The sequence below is a fragment of the Lycium ferocissimum genome, chromosome 12, assembly GCF_029784015.1.
Source record: "Lycium ferocissimum isolate CSIRO_LF1 chromosome 12, AGI_CSIRO_Lferr_CH_V1, whole genome shotgun sequence".
NCBI classification, from domain to species: Eukaryota; Viridiplantae; Streptophyta; class Magnoliopsida; order Solanales; family Solanaceae; genus Lycium; species Lycium ferocissimum.
In genome coordinates this window covers 39,534,972-39,552,449 of record NC_081353.1, presented here as the reverse complement: position 1 = coordinate 39,552,449, position 17,478 = coordinate 39,534,972, and the positions used below count along the sequence as shown (strand labels likewise).

At 36.4% G+C, this 17,478-nt stretch overlaps 1 protein-coding gene and 1 pseudogene across 1 annotated transcript; both read left to right on the top strand.

Annotated features, from left to right (window-relative positions):
* Positions 1-1,925: 1,925 nt before the first annotated feature.
* LOC132039618 (uncharacterized) lies at positions 1,926-9,360 on the top strand. Its single transcript, XM_059430115.1, has 7 exons — positions 1,926-2,242; positions 6,496-6,556; positions 6,663-6,757; positions 6,840-6,873; positions 8,414-8,468; positions 8,553-8,595; positions 9,019-9,360. Exons 1-7 carry the CDS (start codon positions 2,039-2,041, stop codon positions 9,088-9,090), a joined length of 564 nt encoding a protein of 187 aa, XP_059286098.1. The 5' UTR covers positions 1,926-2,038; the 3' UTR covers positions 9,091-9,360.
* Positions 9,205-14,264, top strand: LOC132039304 (small ribosomal subunit protein uS17-like; annotated as a pseudogene).
* The last annotated feature ends 3,214 nt before the right edge of the window (positions 14,265-17,478 follow it).

Here is a 17,478-nt window from a genome sequence, read left to right as displayed (position 1 = left end):
TATATAGGAGGGATTAATGGGGGCGACATGACCAAGAAGAGGAGAAAAATGATGAATTGGTCCCTTATGTTTGGGTATATACAAAATAGTCCTTTAAATATACTTCTGATCAGTTTTGATCCTATATCTTTTATTTATCTCTTAGATTTGAGTGGAACTGGAAAAAAGGTTAAGCATCAGTATTACAGTCAAAACTCTCTATCAGCTTCGCTGTTATAGGGGAAAAAATACATAAAATTTAATTTTTATTTTTAATTATCAAATTTTAAGCTTAATTACACTTTGTATAACGAAAGAAAATCATTTAATAATGAAAATATTTATATATTCATATGATTTTTTTGTCATAAATAGTATATTAAATGATCAAATATTTAGTCAAAATCTCTACATTTATTATTTTTAATCATAGATATTTTATTTTTATAAAGATGGTTAATTATTTTATTACTAAAATAAGAAGATAGCTGTTATATGAGGGATAATTTTACAAAGAGCGTATTATTATGTGTGACTGTTACAGAGAGGTGCGTCTGACTGTACAAAGCAACTCAATCCCAAAAACTAGTTCATGAGAGAAGAATTGTCCACATATATATAAGGAGATCATGTACCCTTTAACTGACCGATGTGGGACACTTAACAAAAGAATTACGCTGAACACCAAAAATAGTAATAGACATTGCACTAAACCCTATAATATTAGAAACTACAATAACTGCATTTCAAAATATGGATGCCTGCTAAATAACTTTTTTCACATTTCTCATTAAATTACAGACAAAGCTGGTTGAATATTTGATTGGGATAAAAAAATGCTCATTTTTAAATTTAAAAAGCCCAAAACTACTCAAGAGTATATTGGAGGGAATATTTTCTTTTTTTCTGCGCGGATTTCCCTTCATTTGGGGTGGTCTTTAATTTTTGCCCTTCGCCTAATATCCCGAGGTTGTGAGTTTGAACTCCAGCTCAGCAAAAAAAAAAAAAAATCAGAATGCAGAATTTTGCAAATCAATCCATGCATTAAGGCCAAAAGTTAAAGACCACCAATTTGAGGGCTAAAAATTAAAGACCATCCCTAGCGAAGGGCAATCCTACAAATTGCCAGAATATTTTGAACCTACCCCTAACATAAGGACCTTCTCCTAAACAACAAAACTAGCCAATCGCCTCTAAACTATACGAAATAGTACAAATCTACCTTCCATTAATAGTTTGGGTTGACTATACTATCGTCGTATCAAAATGTGCTAAATTGCCCTTGTTTTTGTACGGCGGAAGTTGAGTACCGATGATGATATGTGTCCCACAATTAAGTCATAAATCGTAAATTTTAAATGAAGGCAAACTACATGTTTCGCATAGTTCAGGGCCAAATTTGATCCTTCTCTCTAATTTCTAGTTTTTTCAAATTACAAATCCCTTTAAGAAAGCTTACTTTGTAAACATCATTTGAATGACCTGATACAGTAAAAAAATTATTGTAGTAGCAATATATTTCCTCCGTACCAAAATAAATGCCACCTTAACAAAAATCACACTCATCAGAAATCAATAAACATATTGTGAAATTTACTAAACTATGCCTATTTATTAGATGTTTTTTGGGAGTTGAGCAATATTAAAGAGGATTATTTATTTAATGATAAGAGCATAGTTAGACACACTTGTCAATTTTTATCTTGAATTTCTAAGGTGACACTTAATTTTGAATATTATTTATTTAAACTAACACTTATTTTTTGAGACAAGGGGAGTATATAACTTAACTCTTTATTTATTAAGGTTAGGGGCAAATAATGGAGTTTTGACATAGGATTTTACTCTTTTAACATTTCAGTGGAGGTTAGGAGTTCTAATTCTGGACCATACACTCTTTTAACAAAACAACAAACCATATGTGTTTATAGGCCTCATTTTAAATTTTGTTGGAATTGCCTTTTGAAGCCCAAAATCACTAACACTACTTTGGTCCAAAGTCCCACACTGCTCTACTAGTAAATAGAGTTGAGTTGTTGAAAAAAACACTTTCAAGCAAATGCTGTCTTTTTCTTCTTCCTCTTTAGTATCATTCGGTGGAATTGCTAAGCCATTTACGGCATCGATCAGTTTAAAGTGTCAGTATACTCCTTTGAGAACATCAATTAACAACCCTTCTGATTCTATGGCTTCTCCAAAATGGGCTCAAAAAACTGTAACTCTTCCACCTCAAAGGCGAGGTTGTCATCTTGTTACATCCAAGGTATATATATATGTGTCATGTCAATCAACTTATCTAATTCATTTTTCTGTTTGCTTTTTATTACTTGCATATATTTATTACTTCCTCCGTCCCAATTTTGTGTGATGTTTTTGGCTTATTGAGGGTAAATTTGTCTACTTAGAAGCTAAAATCCATTTCCTTTTATCTGTTTGCTTTTGATTACTTGTAAATATTTATTAATCCCTCTGTCCCAATTATTTATGTGATATTTTTTCGCTTATTGGGAGTCAATTTGACAACTTAAAAGCTAAAAGTTTGATTAGATCAACTCGATAATTTAAAATTGAAATTTAGATAATGGAAGTACTATAAGTTAGAGTTCTTCTCATGCCAATAGGTTGCAAAAATGCATTTTAAAGTGTTCATCTTCACATAATTTGAATCTCGAGAAGTGAAAAGTGTCACATAAATTGGGACGGAGGGAGTAGAAAAAACTGGCTGTGTGTTTCAGAGCTCTTGATGATTAAGATTTTGATCGATTATTTGTTTCCTGTGTGTTAATTTGCTCCTGACAATTAAGTGAACCAAGATATTGCCAAGACTGCACTTTTTAGTGATGTGATAGTGTTAACTTATGGGCTATGGGGTCGCTTCTGTAATTGAAATATTGGGTGTTTGGTGTTTTGATGATCTCTGCCTTATTGGTAGCAACTTATTTTGTATTATTTCTTGCTTCTGCGAAGAAATTGATGGTAGTGGTCAACCTGTTTTGGCGTCTATGGAAATCCTATTTTTCTGACAACAAAACCTCGATTATCTCATCGAATACCTATTACCTCCCACTAGTATAGGTACCGGGTAACTATGACCACCAGTGCTTAAGCAAATGAGAAGAAATCACCCAACTCCTTTTTGTCTTGTGATTTGAACCATTGGCTCCAAGGTTTACTTCATTGACTGCTAGGCTACACCATTGGTTGCTTGTTATGGCCCTCATTTTAATTAGCTGCAGCTACTAAAAGGATTTTAGAGTAATGTTAAACTTTAATTATGTGACACTGTTGCTTGAAAAGATTGCCTGGTGCTTTACCACAATCAACTCCGCTGAACTTGAAATGTGCATAATGGCTCAATAAGCTCTTACCTGTAGTGAGTGATGCCAAAATAATTTCCTGCCTGATCACCCTGTAAAAATGTGTAACGCATTTCTTTGATTTTTCTCGCTGTTGGAGGTCGAACTGATGCATTTAATTTACTTCTGATTCTCTATGCACAAAACAACATAGGGTAGTTTGCTTCCTGTTATTATGTATTATTTTCATAAAGCAAGTGATTTATTGGAAACCTTGATTTGAGATTCTTCTTCTTCTTATTTTTTTTTTTTTGAGAATTCTAGTTTTCTTGTTGATATTACTTCTTCGGCCTACCTCTACCTCTATGACACCTCCGCACTGGGGCCTGCTTGCATCTCCTCTGTACATGCCCGAACCATCTCAGCCCACTTCCCGCATCTTGTCCTCCACCGAGGCCACTCCTATCTTGTCCCGGATAACTTCATTTCTAATCCTATCCTTCCTAGTATGCCCACATATCCATCGCAACATCCTCATTTCCGCAACCTTCATCTTTGGACGTGAGATTTCTTGACTGGCCAGCACTCCGCCCCATACAACAAAGTAGGTCTAACTACCACTCTGTGGAACTTGTTGAGCTTTGATGGCACTTTCTTATCACACAGGACTCCGGAGGCGAGCCTCCATTTCATCCACCCTGCCCCAATACGTTGTGTGACATCATCATCAATCTCCCCATTTCCTTGGATAATGGACCCAAGATACTTAAAACTTCCTCTCTTTGGATGGCCTGCGTCTCAAGCCTTACCTCCGGGCTCATGCATGCACCATTGAACTTGCACTCCAAGTATTCCGTCTTGGTTCTGCTCAACTTGAACCCTTTGGACTCCAGGGTCTGTCTCCAAACCTCCAGCTTAGCATTAACTGCTTCACGGGTCTCTTCAATCAAAAATTATATGGGACTATACTGGGTATGTTGTTGTTGTTGTATCAGTTCATCTTCATCTTAGAACAACAAATGGAAGAGTGATTGATTAATTGGTTTGTAGAGTCATAACGTTCCCATCTTTGTTACAACAACAACAACCCAGTGAAATCCCACAACGTGGGGTCTGGGGAGGGTAGAGTGTACGCAAACCTTACTCCGACCAAGGTAGGACGGCTGTTTCCGAAAATTGCTTAAAATTTCCAGTGGAAAATTGCTTAAAATTTCCACCTTTCCATTTCCCCTTATGTTGGTTCAAAAAATGATAAGTGGAGAAGTTACTTCACTAGATTGTTCTGGGAATGCTTTCAGCAATTTTGTAATACAAATTCAAGTTTAGCAAAACTTTTAGGGGGTGGCGTGGGGTGGGGATGGGTGGAGAGGAGCAGGGGCAGCCAGTAGCTTTAATTCAAACCATGTATTTGTATAAAGGAAAATTTATTAAATATGTACAAATATTAAATTTAGAAACCAGTTACCTGATGTCGCTGTCCTAGAATTTAGAACCCATAAGTTTCAAATCCTAGCTTCGCCTCTGGAGGGGAGTGAGAAATATATATCGTGTCAGTAGGCATAATCAATACACAACAACAACAACCCAGTGAAATCTCACAACGTGGGGTCTGGGGAGAGTAGAGTGTACGCAGACCTTACTCCTACCAAGGTAGGACTACATTTCCGAAAGACCTTGGCTCAATAAAAAGCATAAAAAGAGGTCAGATAAGGCTAAGAAATTCAAAGCGATGTGGAAATGCAAATACCGAAAGCTACACAGATAAAATAGGATAATCAAAGTACAGGAAATAGCAGAAATCAAAGTGACACAGATAACAGATAATAGTAGAAATCAGAGCACAAGAAATTATACTGCGATAATGCGACTACTAATAAGGAAGGATAACGAGCCTATCTACTAGCCTTCTACCCTAATCCGGGTCCTCCAAACTCTCCTATCTAAGGTCATGTCCTCGTTAAGCTGTAACTGCGCCATGTCCTGTCTAATCACATCTCCCCAATACTTTTTCGGCCTACCCCTACCTCTTCTAAAACCATCCATGACCAGCCTCTCCCACCTCCGCACTGGAGCATCTGTGTCTCTCCTCTTTCCATGCCCAAACCATCTCAGCCTCGCTTCCCGCATCTTGTCTTCCACCAAGGCCACTCCCACCTTGTCCCGAATAGCCTCATTCCTAATCCTGTCACTCCTGGTGTGCCCACACATCCATCTCAACATTCTCATCTCGGCAACTTTCATCTTTTGAACGTGAGAGATCTTAACTGGCCAACACTCCGCCCCATACAATATAGTCGGTCTAACCACCACTTTGTAGAACTTGCCCTTTAGTTGTGGTGGCACCTTCTTGTCACATAGCACTCCGGAAGCGAGCCTCCATTTCATCCACCCTGCCCCAATACGATGTGTGACATTATCGTCAATCTCCCCGCTGCCTTGCATAATAGACCCAAGATACTTGAAACCACTTTTCTTCTGGATGGCCTGGGTACTAAGCCTCACTTCCACGCCAGCCTACTGAGGTGCTTCACTGAACTTGCACTCCAAGTACTCTGTCTTGGTCCTACTCAGCTTAAACCCTTTAGACTCCAGAGTATGTCTCCAACCCTCCAGCTTAGCGTTAACTCCGCTACGAGTCTCGTCGATCAGGACTATGTCATCCGCGAAAAGCATACACCAGTAGGCATAATCAATATGGACAAGATTATTTTTTAATTACATTTATGTTTGCCCTTACAAGAACCAACGTGAAAATAGAAACTCTGAAAATGTTATCACAACATGGCGTAATAGTTGGCTCACAAACTAAACTGACATGTTTTCTTACAGAAGTTGAATGTAGTCAGATTCCATTCTTATTCTTCTGGCTAATGAAACATCTTTTGATCATGTTTCAAAGGTGATATGAGTGATATCCCAACTTCTATACAGTTATATGGGCAGTAATTAGCATTAGTATTTCTAGCTGCCCTTATTTTCTATATGCTGTTAATATATTGATCCAGAGAATAATAAAAATAAATGTTCTTATGATAAACTTATCTAAACTTAAGCATTCTGTACCTTGCTAATGGAGCAGCATTTCTCTACTGTCGAACAAAACACTCACTGAGGAGTTAATTTTCTCTTTCTCTTGCCCAACTTTTTGTGTTCTATCCCCCTTCCCACTCCAAAAAAGAAGATCATATTCTTATTAATAACATCTTTATGTCTTCATCAGATCACGAAAGAAATTGGTCAAGATTTAGCAGGCTTTAAATGTGGCCTTGCTCATCTTTTTCGTAAGTAATCTTATTTTGATATTTAACTTGAAATTCTACTTGATGTCTCTTAATTTTCGCCAGAATTCTTTTATGACTGAATATGGTTAGCTGTATGTTTAAACAGTGCAGCATACAAGTGCTTCTTTAACTATAAATGAAAATTACGACTCAGATGTTCGAGATGATACAGAAACATTTCTTAGTAGGGTTGTCCCAGAGGTAAGAGTATATTCTGCCAAGTGTAGTGATAGTCATTCATTGTTGTGGAGAGTCTCATTTTGTTTTAAAATGACAATTTCAGGGGTCATCTGCACCGTGGAAACATACTCTTGAGGGTAAGTGTGTAGCTTAATCCCTGTCCTCTGTACTGCTGTTTTCTTTTCTTTTAGTTTTTGTTCGTCAGGTATTGGACTGAATTTCTTCCAGGGGTGGCAGTTCAGTGGGTGATATTGGTTTGGGGTGAAAACTATCTGAGCCGAACACCTTGCAATTTTTGCCTGAGCTTGACTGTCTGCTATGATCTAAAGAGCTTGTGCTTGGCCTGCGATGCTTGAATAAGGCCAGCATGGCAGTATTCCAGAGTCAATGTTCCAACTCAAGAAAGCCGCATTTTCGATATGATCAAGTATAATAAAAACTCCACAAATCACTGGAAATTCAAGTAATCTTTGAAATAACAAAACTAAGTAATCAAACCCTAAAACTTTCCTCCTTCAAAACAGTGAGAAACTAAAAGTACCTCATTCAATGCATCTTCAAATGGATATAGTAACTTACTTCTTACAAAGAGAAGGTATGGAATCAAATGACATGAAATCCATAGTAGTCCTCAAGCTGACGTTGCCATGTCCCCTTTTTAAGCAGTGCTGGCTAGCAGCCTAGCACCTTTCAGTGTGATGTAAGTTTACAGACGTGTTCTCAATACAAGAAAACCTAAAATGAAATGGGATACAGTCGAGAAATTACGAGAGGAGGATATCTGTACCAAAAATGAGAAGAGAGAGACTGGAGTTGTAACAGAAGTAAAATTGACATAGGTTTTACTACTTAGGTTTTGTTCGAGATTCAAGAAGGTAAGAGAACTTGTCTAAAGATATAATTGATCCGAGAGGCGGTTAAAAAGAATTGCGATTGAGCTAAAGTGTATCCATATTCTTATTTATCTAGTTAATGTACATCGACGACATTTATACAATGAGACTTGTGACTGAGTTCAAATGGAATTTTTGCTCCATCTAATCTAACAATTTGCTATCCAACCAACTTAGATTCAAGGTTTAACTACTTAAATTCTAGCTCAGTCGTCGCGTACTTCAGCATCCAGCTCCGCTTCCTCATGTGATCAGCCAATGCATAGCTAGATCACCCGCAAGTGTGGCTCAGTTGGTTGAGCATGGGACTTCCATGATGGAGGTCTCAGGTTCGAAACCCCTGCCTACAGATGGGGATTTTGCCTTCTGGGTCGAGCTCGTCGCACGGGGCTCCCCTAGTGCAGGTTACCTCTCCTGTGTGGTTTATGGGCTATTGCACAGGATCGACTCTTTTACTGCATTTGAGTTGTTTCTGGAGAGCTTTGGAGTGGGTTTAAATGTTCAGCAAATATCTTTTTATTACTTCTTGATGATTCTGACTTCCATTCCGCAAATTGTGTCATACCTTCTGATAATACTACCGCTTAATTATCTTGATTAAAAAAAAAAAAAATACTACCACTTATTTACTTATTTATTTATATTCTATTGCATCACCCTCAATCTTCCTGACTGGATTTACAGGGATTAAGTTCTTTGTTTCTTTCTTTTCCTCCTTGGTTAACTCATCTTTCTCAATTTTATTGCTTGCTATTTTGACGTTTCTATGTTGCAATTTTGACAGGCCCAGATGATATGCCCGCTCATATCAAGTCATCGATGTTTGGCTGCACCCTCACGTCTGAATTTCTCCTTGATCTAATCCATATATTTTCCCGCACCTCTTCATACACCGATATATTTACCATGTCTTTGGTTTTCAGGATACCAATCACGGACGGAAAACTAAACATGGGAACCTGGCAGGTATGTTTGCTAGCTCTTTCCCAGTGTCATTTGATTTGAGCATGGCTAGAAGAACGAATTTTAATGCATTCACCTTCATGTTGGATGTGTTCTGTTAAAAGGAGCAGTTAAAGTTGTTACATCTAGTACTGTTAATAAGCTGGTCAAACCTATCCTTCGATTCCTACTCTTTTACTTCTACTGATTGTGAATTGCTCCCAGTCTTGATGAACATGTAATTGCTAATTACACATCTAGTAAGGTTCCGTTTTGGATAGAAGAGATCGAAACCATCACAAGGATGAAAAGATCTCTGCAGAGACAGTTCTTACCAACTGTCAATTTTTCTGTTCTATCGAGATAAGACCATTACATGTTTATTTGAAAATTCTTGAATGGCAGACTTACAGGTATTATGAACAACTAATGTTTTCTGAATCTCAGGGCATATGGTTGTGTGAGCACCGTGATTCGGCTACCCCACGAAGAATTGTGATCACTCTTAATGGCATGTGAGCCGCTAAAGTCAATTGTTAAAGAAGTACAACGAGCTATCAGTGCCTATCTTACTGAAATGGCCGTGTGTAATACTTTCTCGTTTTGATGTTTTTCTAGTCCATTTCAGTAGCAATGTGGAATGATAACCTCTTGGGGATTTCTGGTGTAAACTACTATGTGGTTTGTGTCCAATTTTCATGGTAACCAACGTTAAGATGCTTATTTGTACGGTCGATCTGGAAGTTCTCCTTCCAGCTTTGCATCTTTAAATGTTATGGATTTTGCTAACCTACTATACTATACTCATTTTTATTTACTCGAAATATTCCTGTCACCCCTCTAATCCACGGATAAATCATGAACAATTTTGTCGTTTTGTTCTAAAGAGAAAAAAAAAAAAGTTTAATCCTCTCATCTTCATACAGAAGCTGCCATCAACCGTCTTGTTCTCTTTTTCCTGTAATTAAGAAGCCAATATCATTTTTAACTTACTGTTTTAATTTCCAATTAAGAAAACGAACTATGATAAATAAAGATGTTCTTTAGCTCATTGGGAAACTTTCATAATATAATTATCCATGATTCTTTATTTCTAGCATGATCACTTGATGAAATTTGAAGGGCTAAGAGTAAATGGCAGAATGGATTCATTCATGCAGTAATCGAAAAAATTGAGTTGTTATCATGGGGGCAATTAGCAGAATTGCCTTCTTTTTGGGTAATGTTTTTAAATTTTCCTCATATTTGCGTCTTTAAATTTTTTTGCCCTCATATTTGGTCTTTAAGTTTTGCCCTTAGCTTGGATACGAGGTTTTGGGTTCGAACCCCCGCTCAAGCATAAAATAAAGAAATAATTTAGCGCAGGGGAGGGAGTGTCCGCCCTCCCGGCATAACTTCCTTAAGGAAAAACTAAAGTTATGCCGAGGGGGCATAACTTTTATCGAAGACATAGTTTAGTTATCTTGTGGAGACAAAACTTTTCATAGGAACTATGCTATTTGGCAGACTTTTTAATTAAGGCATAACCAAAAGTATCATGCTTTAACTAAAAGTGTTTGAAAAGTTTTTAAAAAAAAAAAAAGTCTCAAGGCAAAGTCCGCCCTCCTCCGCATAACTTCCTTAAGGAAAAACTAAAGTTATGTCGGAGGGGGCATAACTTTTTCTCAAGGCATAATTAGTTTTGCCTTATGGGGCAAAACTTTTCCTTAAATTAAAAATTTTTAATTAAGGTATAACCAAAAGTATGCCTTAACTTTAAAAGTGTGCCTTGAAAAGTTTTTCAAAAAAAAAAAAAAAAGTCTCAAGGCAAAGTCCCCCCTCCGCATAACTTCCTTAAGGAAAAACTAAAGTTATGCGGAGGGGCATAACTTTCTCCTCAAGGCATAATTTAGTTTTGCCTTATTGGGCAAAACTTTTCCTTAAGGAATTATGCCTTATGGGGGCGACTTTTTAATTAAGGTATAACCAAAAGTATGCCTTAACTAAAAGTGTGCCTTGAAAAGTTAAAAAAAAAAAAAAAAAAAGTCTCAAGGCAAAGTACGCTTAAGCATAACTTCCTTAAGGAAAACTAAAGTTATGCGGAGGGGGCATAACTTTTCCTCAAGGCATAATTTAGTTTTGCCTTATGGGGCAAATTTTTCCTTAAGGAACTATGCCTTATGGGGCATACTTTTTTAATTAAGGCATAACCAAAAGTATGCCTTAACTAAAAGTGTGCCTTGAAAAGTTAAAAAAAAAAAAAAAAAAGTCTCAAGCAAAGTCGCCCTCCTCAAGCATAACTTCCTTAAGGAAAACTAAAGTTATCGGAGGGCATAACTTTTCCTCAAGGCATAATTTAGTTTTGCCTTACGGCAAAAATTTTCCTTAAGGAACTATGCCTTATGGGGCATACTTTTAATTAAGGCATAATCAAAAGTATGCCTTAACTAAAAAGTGTGCCTTGAAAAGTTAAAAAAAAAAAAAAAAAAAAAATGTCTCGAGGCAAAGTGCGCTACCTCCGCATAACTTTGGTTTTTCCTTAAGGATTGTATCTTTGGATCCCATACACTCTCCCTGACGTGTCTTGCGAAATTATTTTTTTATTTTATGCGGCGGGGTTCGAACCCAGAACCTCAGGTATCCAAGCGAAGGGCAAAACTTAAAGAACACAAATATGAGGGGCAAAATTTAAAGACCACCCCAAAAGAAGGGCAATCCGTGCAAAAAAATGATTAAAATACAGCAAAGTTTACAATTTTAGTTGGTTGGATTTTGGGCCCATCTGTAAAAATTAGCCCATTTTCTAAGTCCAGTCCACAGTCAATATAGCAATCCTGCCTATATTTATCTAAGTCGTGACTCTCTGCTGCCTATTAGGGTTTTGGTGCCGCGCGTCTCTCCTCGTTTAATTCAACTACCCTTGATCATGGCGGAGCGAGGTTCTCTCTTTCACACACACACACACACGCACGTGTTGCCTGTCACGTTATGAGTTTGTATAGAGAAAAATCTAATGAATTTGTTTTGTGTCATAGACTGAGAAGGCTTTTTTGAAGCAGCCTGGTGTTTTTCTAAGGTCAGTATCCTCACCAATGCTCTATGCTTTGTTCGTTCAATTCCGTAAATTAGATTAATTTGAGGCTAAGATTTGAGTTTTTTGTTTGGCAGCTCAAAGAAGACTGGTAAGGGAAAGAGGCCAGGAAAGGGAGGGAATCGATACTTTAAGAGCATTGGCTTAGGCTTCAAGACTCCTCGTGAGGCTACTGAAGGTCAATATTCATTTCATTTCATCTAATTAATATGTATTTCACTTTGTATCTTTTTGATTTATATTAGATATTAGGTTTTTTAATTAATTTGCAGATGGTCTGATTGAAGCAGAACAGATATTCTATAACATTAATGTAGTGAATGCCAATTATTTTGGGTTTAAGGAATGGTTGATTGATCTATGCAGTATAGTGAATATAGTTTTACTGTATCATTTTCTACTTTGATGTATTGGATTCATGTAGTGAATGCCAACTAGATGGGATTAAGATTGATCGATGTATATACGATTCAAGCCAAAAGCAACTGGCCTACCTATCCTGGATTATGTTTTTGTAATGTAGTTGGCAGTTGGTATATCCTGTATTAAGAAGTTTTAGTTTTTGCAATGTTGTTGGCATTTGGTAATCTTTCTATTAGGAACTTATTTTGTGGCCATACTGGAGGGTTAGAGGAATTGATGATTGTGGAGTGTGTACAAAATATTGTTTGATGCAATTTGAGTACATAAGGGGAAACACATTGTAGAACGTGTTTAATGCAATTTTGTTATTTCATTTCATCCATTGTGCTTCGTTCATTTCTCATTTGCCAAGATAGTAAATATTTATAAAGCACATGATCACTTTATGTACATGTGATGATTCCTTTTGCCAATAAAAAAGAATTGTACATGTCCTGCTTGTGAATCTTAACGTGGTTTGTTATTGCTTATGATCCGTTTCAATTTAGTTATGTTTGGCTTAGATAGTAAATTTTCCAGAACGACTTGTTAGATTTACGTGCTTTTTAAAACCCTGTTAACAATAGGTTGCATGAACTTAATGTTGGCTTTCAAATATAGAAAAGTATATTGCAAGCAATTTTTTCCTGCATTTTAAAATGGCTATGATTGCTTAATTCTCTTTGTTCTATGGTCTAACCTAATGGTTTGGTGCTTGAATTTTGTTCTATGGTCTAACCTAACGGACTTGAAGCAGAGAGTATTCTTCTATAGTTTTGCTTTCTCCCACAAAAGAATATCTGTTCTTACGAGAAGAAAATGCTTGCTCCACAATAGTTCCCGGCTTTGCCATATTCGTCCCTTATTTTTGGCTATGTCATAAGAGCCCTCCCATACATAAGACCTAATCACTAGGAGAATAATAGAAGGAAATCCTTGTGCCGACCTCCATATCATCAAGAATCCTACCACGTAGGACCCAATAAATGTTGCTACGTTCATCAAGAAAGCGGAACCGTATTAATTCCAAATTATAAACATTATTAATTAATGTTCGAATGATTTTACTAAACTTAGAATAATGAAAGAACAAATTAAGCTAACGCAGCCTTGAATTACAAGATCGTTTGGAGACACTAGCTATGACATCGTACGTGCTTGCCACGCGTAGATCAAAGTATCCTACATCTTGTCTTAGAGCTGCTTTTAAGTATCTTATTCGCGGCCTTGACGCTTGCCTCTCTTTGTTCTTGTCCAACAAATGGACTTGATCGATGTACATATGATTCAAGCCAAAAGCAACTTGTAGGGCTTGAAAAAGCCAAAACCTCACGGATTATGCTTCGTTCATTTCTCATTTGCCAAGATAGTAAATATTTACAAAGCAACAATGATTAATTTATGTACATGTGATCATCATTTTGCCAATAAGAAAGAATTGTACATGTTCTCGCTTGTGAATCTTAACGCGGTTTGTTATTGCTTATAATCCGTTGGGATTCTTTCACTTAAGTTATGTTTGGCTTAGATGGTAAATTTTCCACGACTACTTTTTAGATTTACGTGCTTTTTTAAAACCCTGTATAACAATAAGTTGCATGAACTTAATGTTGGCTTTCAAATATAGAAAAGTATATTGCAAGCAATTTTTTTCTGCATTTTAAAATGGCTATGATTGCTTAATTCTCTTTGTTCTATGGTCTAACCTAACGGTTTGGTCCGTTTGAATTTAGGTACTTACATTGACAAGAAATGCCCATTCACCGGCAATGTTTCCATCCGAGGTCGTATCTTCATTGGTGCATGCACGATTGCATAAGATGAAGTAAACCATCATTGTTCGACGGAATTACCTACATTATGTCAAGAAGTACCGCAGGCAAGAGCTTGTCACTTTTAAATATATTCGTCGCTTAACTTCTTCTTTTGTTAGTTGTAACATGTAAATTAATATGTCGGATATGAGAAGAGGCACTCGATATTCCGGCTCACATATCACCATGCTTCAAAGTGTGAAAGAGGGTGATCATGTTATTATTGGACAGGTCTTTTGAGTTTGGACCGTTCGTTTTTATTTTGCTATAGTAATTTTCTTTATTTTCTCGTTATTGTATGTGGTAACATTTTCTGCTTTCTAGGAGCCTTTGTCCAAAACCGCGAGGTTGATGTCTTGAAGGTGGTTCCGGTGTCTTTGGTGGTGGGAAAAAAGCTTTTTTACTAGGAATGTGAGCTTGGTGCTTCCATTTTAGTTGTTACTTCTAGGGATGATGTTGAGACTTTTTTATGCTTTGGCTTGCTTCATTAATTTTCCTTCGAGCTTCAAATTTTGAAACTTAATGCTAGCAAGTTTTGTTAAAGCCTATGTCTTGCGGGTTGTAAGATGTTTGTGATTGAACGCCTTATAAGAAAAGGATGTTTGGTGGTTGAATTATATAAGACGCCGCTTCTCTTTATCTTGGCACTTGAGTTACTAACTTGCCCTTTAGCTATTTGTTTTGGTGAGATGCTAGAAATGTAGATTGATGCCTATTGGTTCATTGCCCAAAACATATCATAGCTAACTCTTAACATATCACAGAAACTAGCATGGGCATTGCGATACACTAAACATAAATACATCTTGCAACGTAATTTAATCAAGAACGCACAGAATCGTTTCTTTAGCACATTTCTTCTGCAAGAAGAGTAAAATGTTTGAATTTTCCTCAGGAGCAACCACAAACTTCAACAATTTAATATCTATCGCCAATGGACTTATACATTGAGTCGGCATACGCCTAAGGTTGAATAGGAAGAATGTACCATGTGACGCACACTTGCAATTGTAAATAACCAAGTTGTGAAACATAAAGCCTTTTGACTCATCATTTAACCTTCCCATACGGATGCCAAATTTGAAATGTTCACTTGTTGTCAAAAGTTGTTAATAACCTACCAACACCTATTGAGCATACCATCCATGGGCTTAAACATGCTTGAGTGGTTGCCATCAAGATACGTACACAATAGCCTATTACAAAGAAACCATCAAAACCTCTAAAATGAGTGCAAAAGTTACTACGCTTGTGTTGCTTGTTTGAAGTTTATTGGAAAATAATAATTTAGTAAGACACTATTAAAATAGCCTATTACAAGGAAACGTTTGTCACACACGGATAATTTATCAAACAAGTATAATACCGGATAACTTTGAGTACTAGGAAAACATACGAGTAGATTCTCAATGTTCTAAAAATGAGTGCAAAAGTTACTACGCTTGTGTTGTCTTTGTTTGAAGTTTATTGGAAAATAATAATTTAGTAAGACTTATGTCTATTAAAATTTTAACTTAACTTTTTCAAGACATAGTTTAGAATGGGAAATCACTATGCGTACTTTTAATTGGCTATCTTGGATAAAAGTGGGATAATTTAGTCAAGGCAAAGGATCATAATTGATACGTATAATGCCGGAGGGGGATAACTTTTTTTGAGTACATTAGGGAAAACATACTAGTGGTAGAACTTTTAATTGGGCATACAACCAAAAGTATGCTCTAATTAAAAGTGTGCGCTTGAAAGTTTTTTTTTAAAAAAAAAAAATGTCTCAAGGCAAAGTCCGCTTATGATAACTTCCTTAAGGAAAAAATGTTATCATGGAAGCATCACTTTCTCAAGGCATAATTTAGTTTTGCTCTTATCACAAAACTTTCCTTAAGGAATTATGCCTTAGCGGACTTTAATTGCGATAACCAAAAGTATGCCTTAACTATTTTTTTGAAAAGTTAAAAAAAAAAAAAAAAAAGTCCCTTCAAAGTTCCATTTCTCCGCATAGAGGAAAACTAAAGTTATTTAATTTAGTTTTGCCCCTCAAAATTTTTTGGAAATGCATACTTTTAATTAAGGCATAACCAAAAGTATGCCTTAACTAAAAGTGTGCCTTGAAAAGTTAAAAAAAAAAAAAAAAAAAAAAATGTCTAAGGCACCCCTAGGTCTTTTTTTGGTTTTTCGCTGATCCCGACGCGGTCGAAATTATTTTTTATTTTAAAAAAAATTCGCAAAACTTAAAGAACACAAATACGAGTGCAAAATTTAAAGACGCCAAAGAACGGCAATCCGTGCAAAAAAATGTTTGTGAAGGAATTTTTTTTACCAAAGCCTCTTCTTTCGGGGGTATTTTTAAATTTTGCTCCTCATATTTCGAAACGTTTAAATTTTATTTCTTCGCTTAACACCCATAGGCGTGCAATGAAATTTTAAAAAAAAATACTTAAATTTTATGCGCTAACTAAGTATCATACATGGGTCCGGACCTGATACTTATGCTCTTAGGCGTACCGATAATTCTGTATTAAGATAATCCTTCACAATTCCTTATGCCGGATCCGGCATACTATTTAATAGTAAATCTTGGAACATTCAGAGTCACATAAAGTAAATGTTATGCTGGGTGCTCAAAGATATAGGTAAGCAAGAATCCTCTACATATCCCTTAACTGAAGGAGAAATAGTAATTCAGAATTGGCTGACTGAAATTTTCAGTACTTGAAGACTTCAGGAGAAATAAAGATTGCAAATAGTTCACTAGCAATCATCAGCCATCAAGCAGGAAGGCAGCAAATACCAAAACATAGCCCTTCTTGTTGTAATGTCATAATCGTTCATGAAACCAGCTTCTTATCTTATTAAACAGTAGCTGAGCAACTCCATATCTCCTGCTTTGAAATAACCCGAGACATCAATTTTTTTAATCTTAAATGCACATGCACATTTAAGATACAAACAAACCCCTTAGAAACTAAATCTTTGGCAGAAAACATAATTCAATAGGAAATAAATATGGGTTTCGTAATATTGAGACCCGGCATAACTTTGATAATTCCTTCACAAAGTTATCTTGCCAAGTTGGCATACTTTTAATGGGCAAACTTTTATGCCGGAGACGGCATAATTTTGTGAAGGAATTATCAAAGTTATGCCGGACCCGGATACTTATGCCAAGTCCGCATAAGGCATAAGTACGGTCCAAGATAACTTTGGTAATTCCTTCACAAAGTTATGCCGGTGGGGAGCATACTTTTAATGGGCAAACTTTTATGCGGATCCGGCATAAACTTTTGAATGAATTATCAAAGTTATACGTGCCAGATCTTTATACGCCGCATAAGGCATAAGTATGGTCCGCTATAACTTTGGTAATTCCTTCACAAGTGTATGCCGTTGGGGAAGCATAGCGAAATTTAAACTTGCCTTTTTTTTTTTTAAAATTTTGATCGCTTGGGTTCGAACCCGGAACCTATGGGTTTATGCGAAGGCAAGAAATTTAAAGATTTCAAATACGAAGAAAAATTTAAAGACCACCCCAAACGAAGGGCAATTCTGCGAATTGCCCGATTCTTTGTTTGATTTAAAAGACAAGGCCCGTTAGTTTTTAAGAACCTTTTAAGAATCATGTAT

Excerpts from the sequence above, each read along its gene's own strand:
- LOC132039618 (XM_059430115.1), top strand. The coding sequence starts at position 2,039 with ATGCTGTCTTTTTCTTCTTCCTCTTTAGTATCATTCGGTGGAATTGCT. Across the intron at positions 2,243-6,495 it reads GTCATCTTGTTACATCCAAG|ATCACGAAAGAAATTGGTCA; the intron begins GTATATATATAT and ends TGTCTTCATCAG. Across the intron at positions 6,758-6,839 it reads TTAGTAGGGTTGTCCCAGAG|GGGTCATCTGCACCGTGGAA; the intron begins GTAAGAGTATAT and ends TGACAATTTCAG.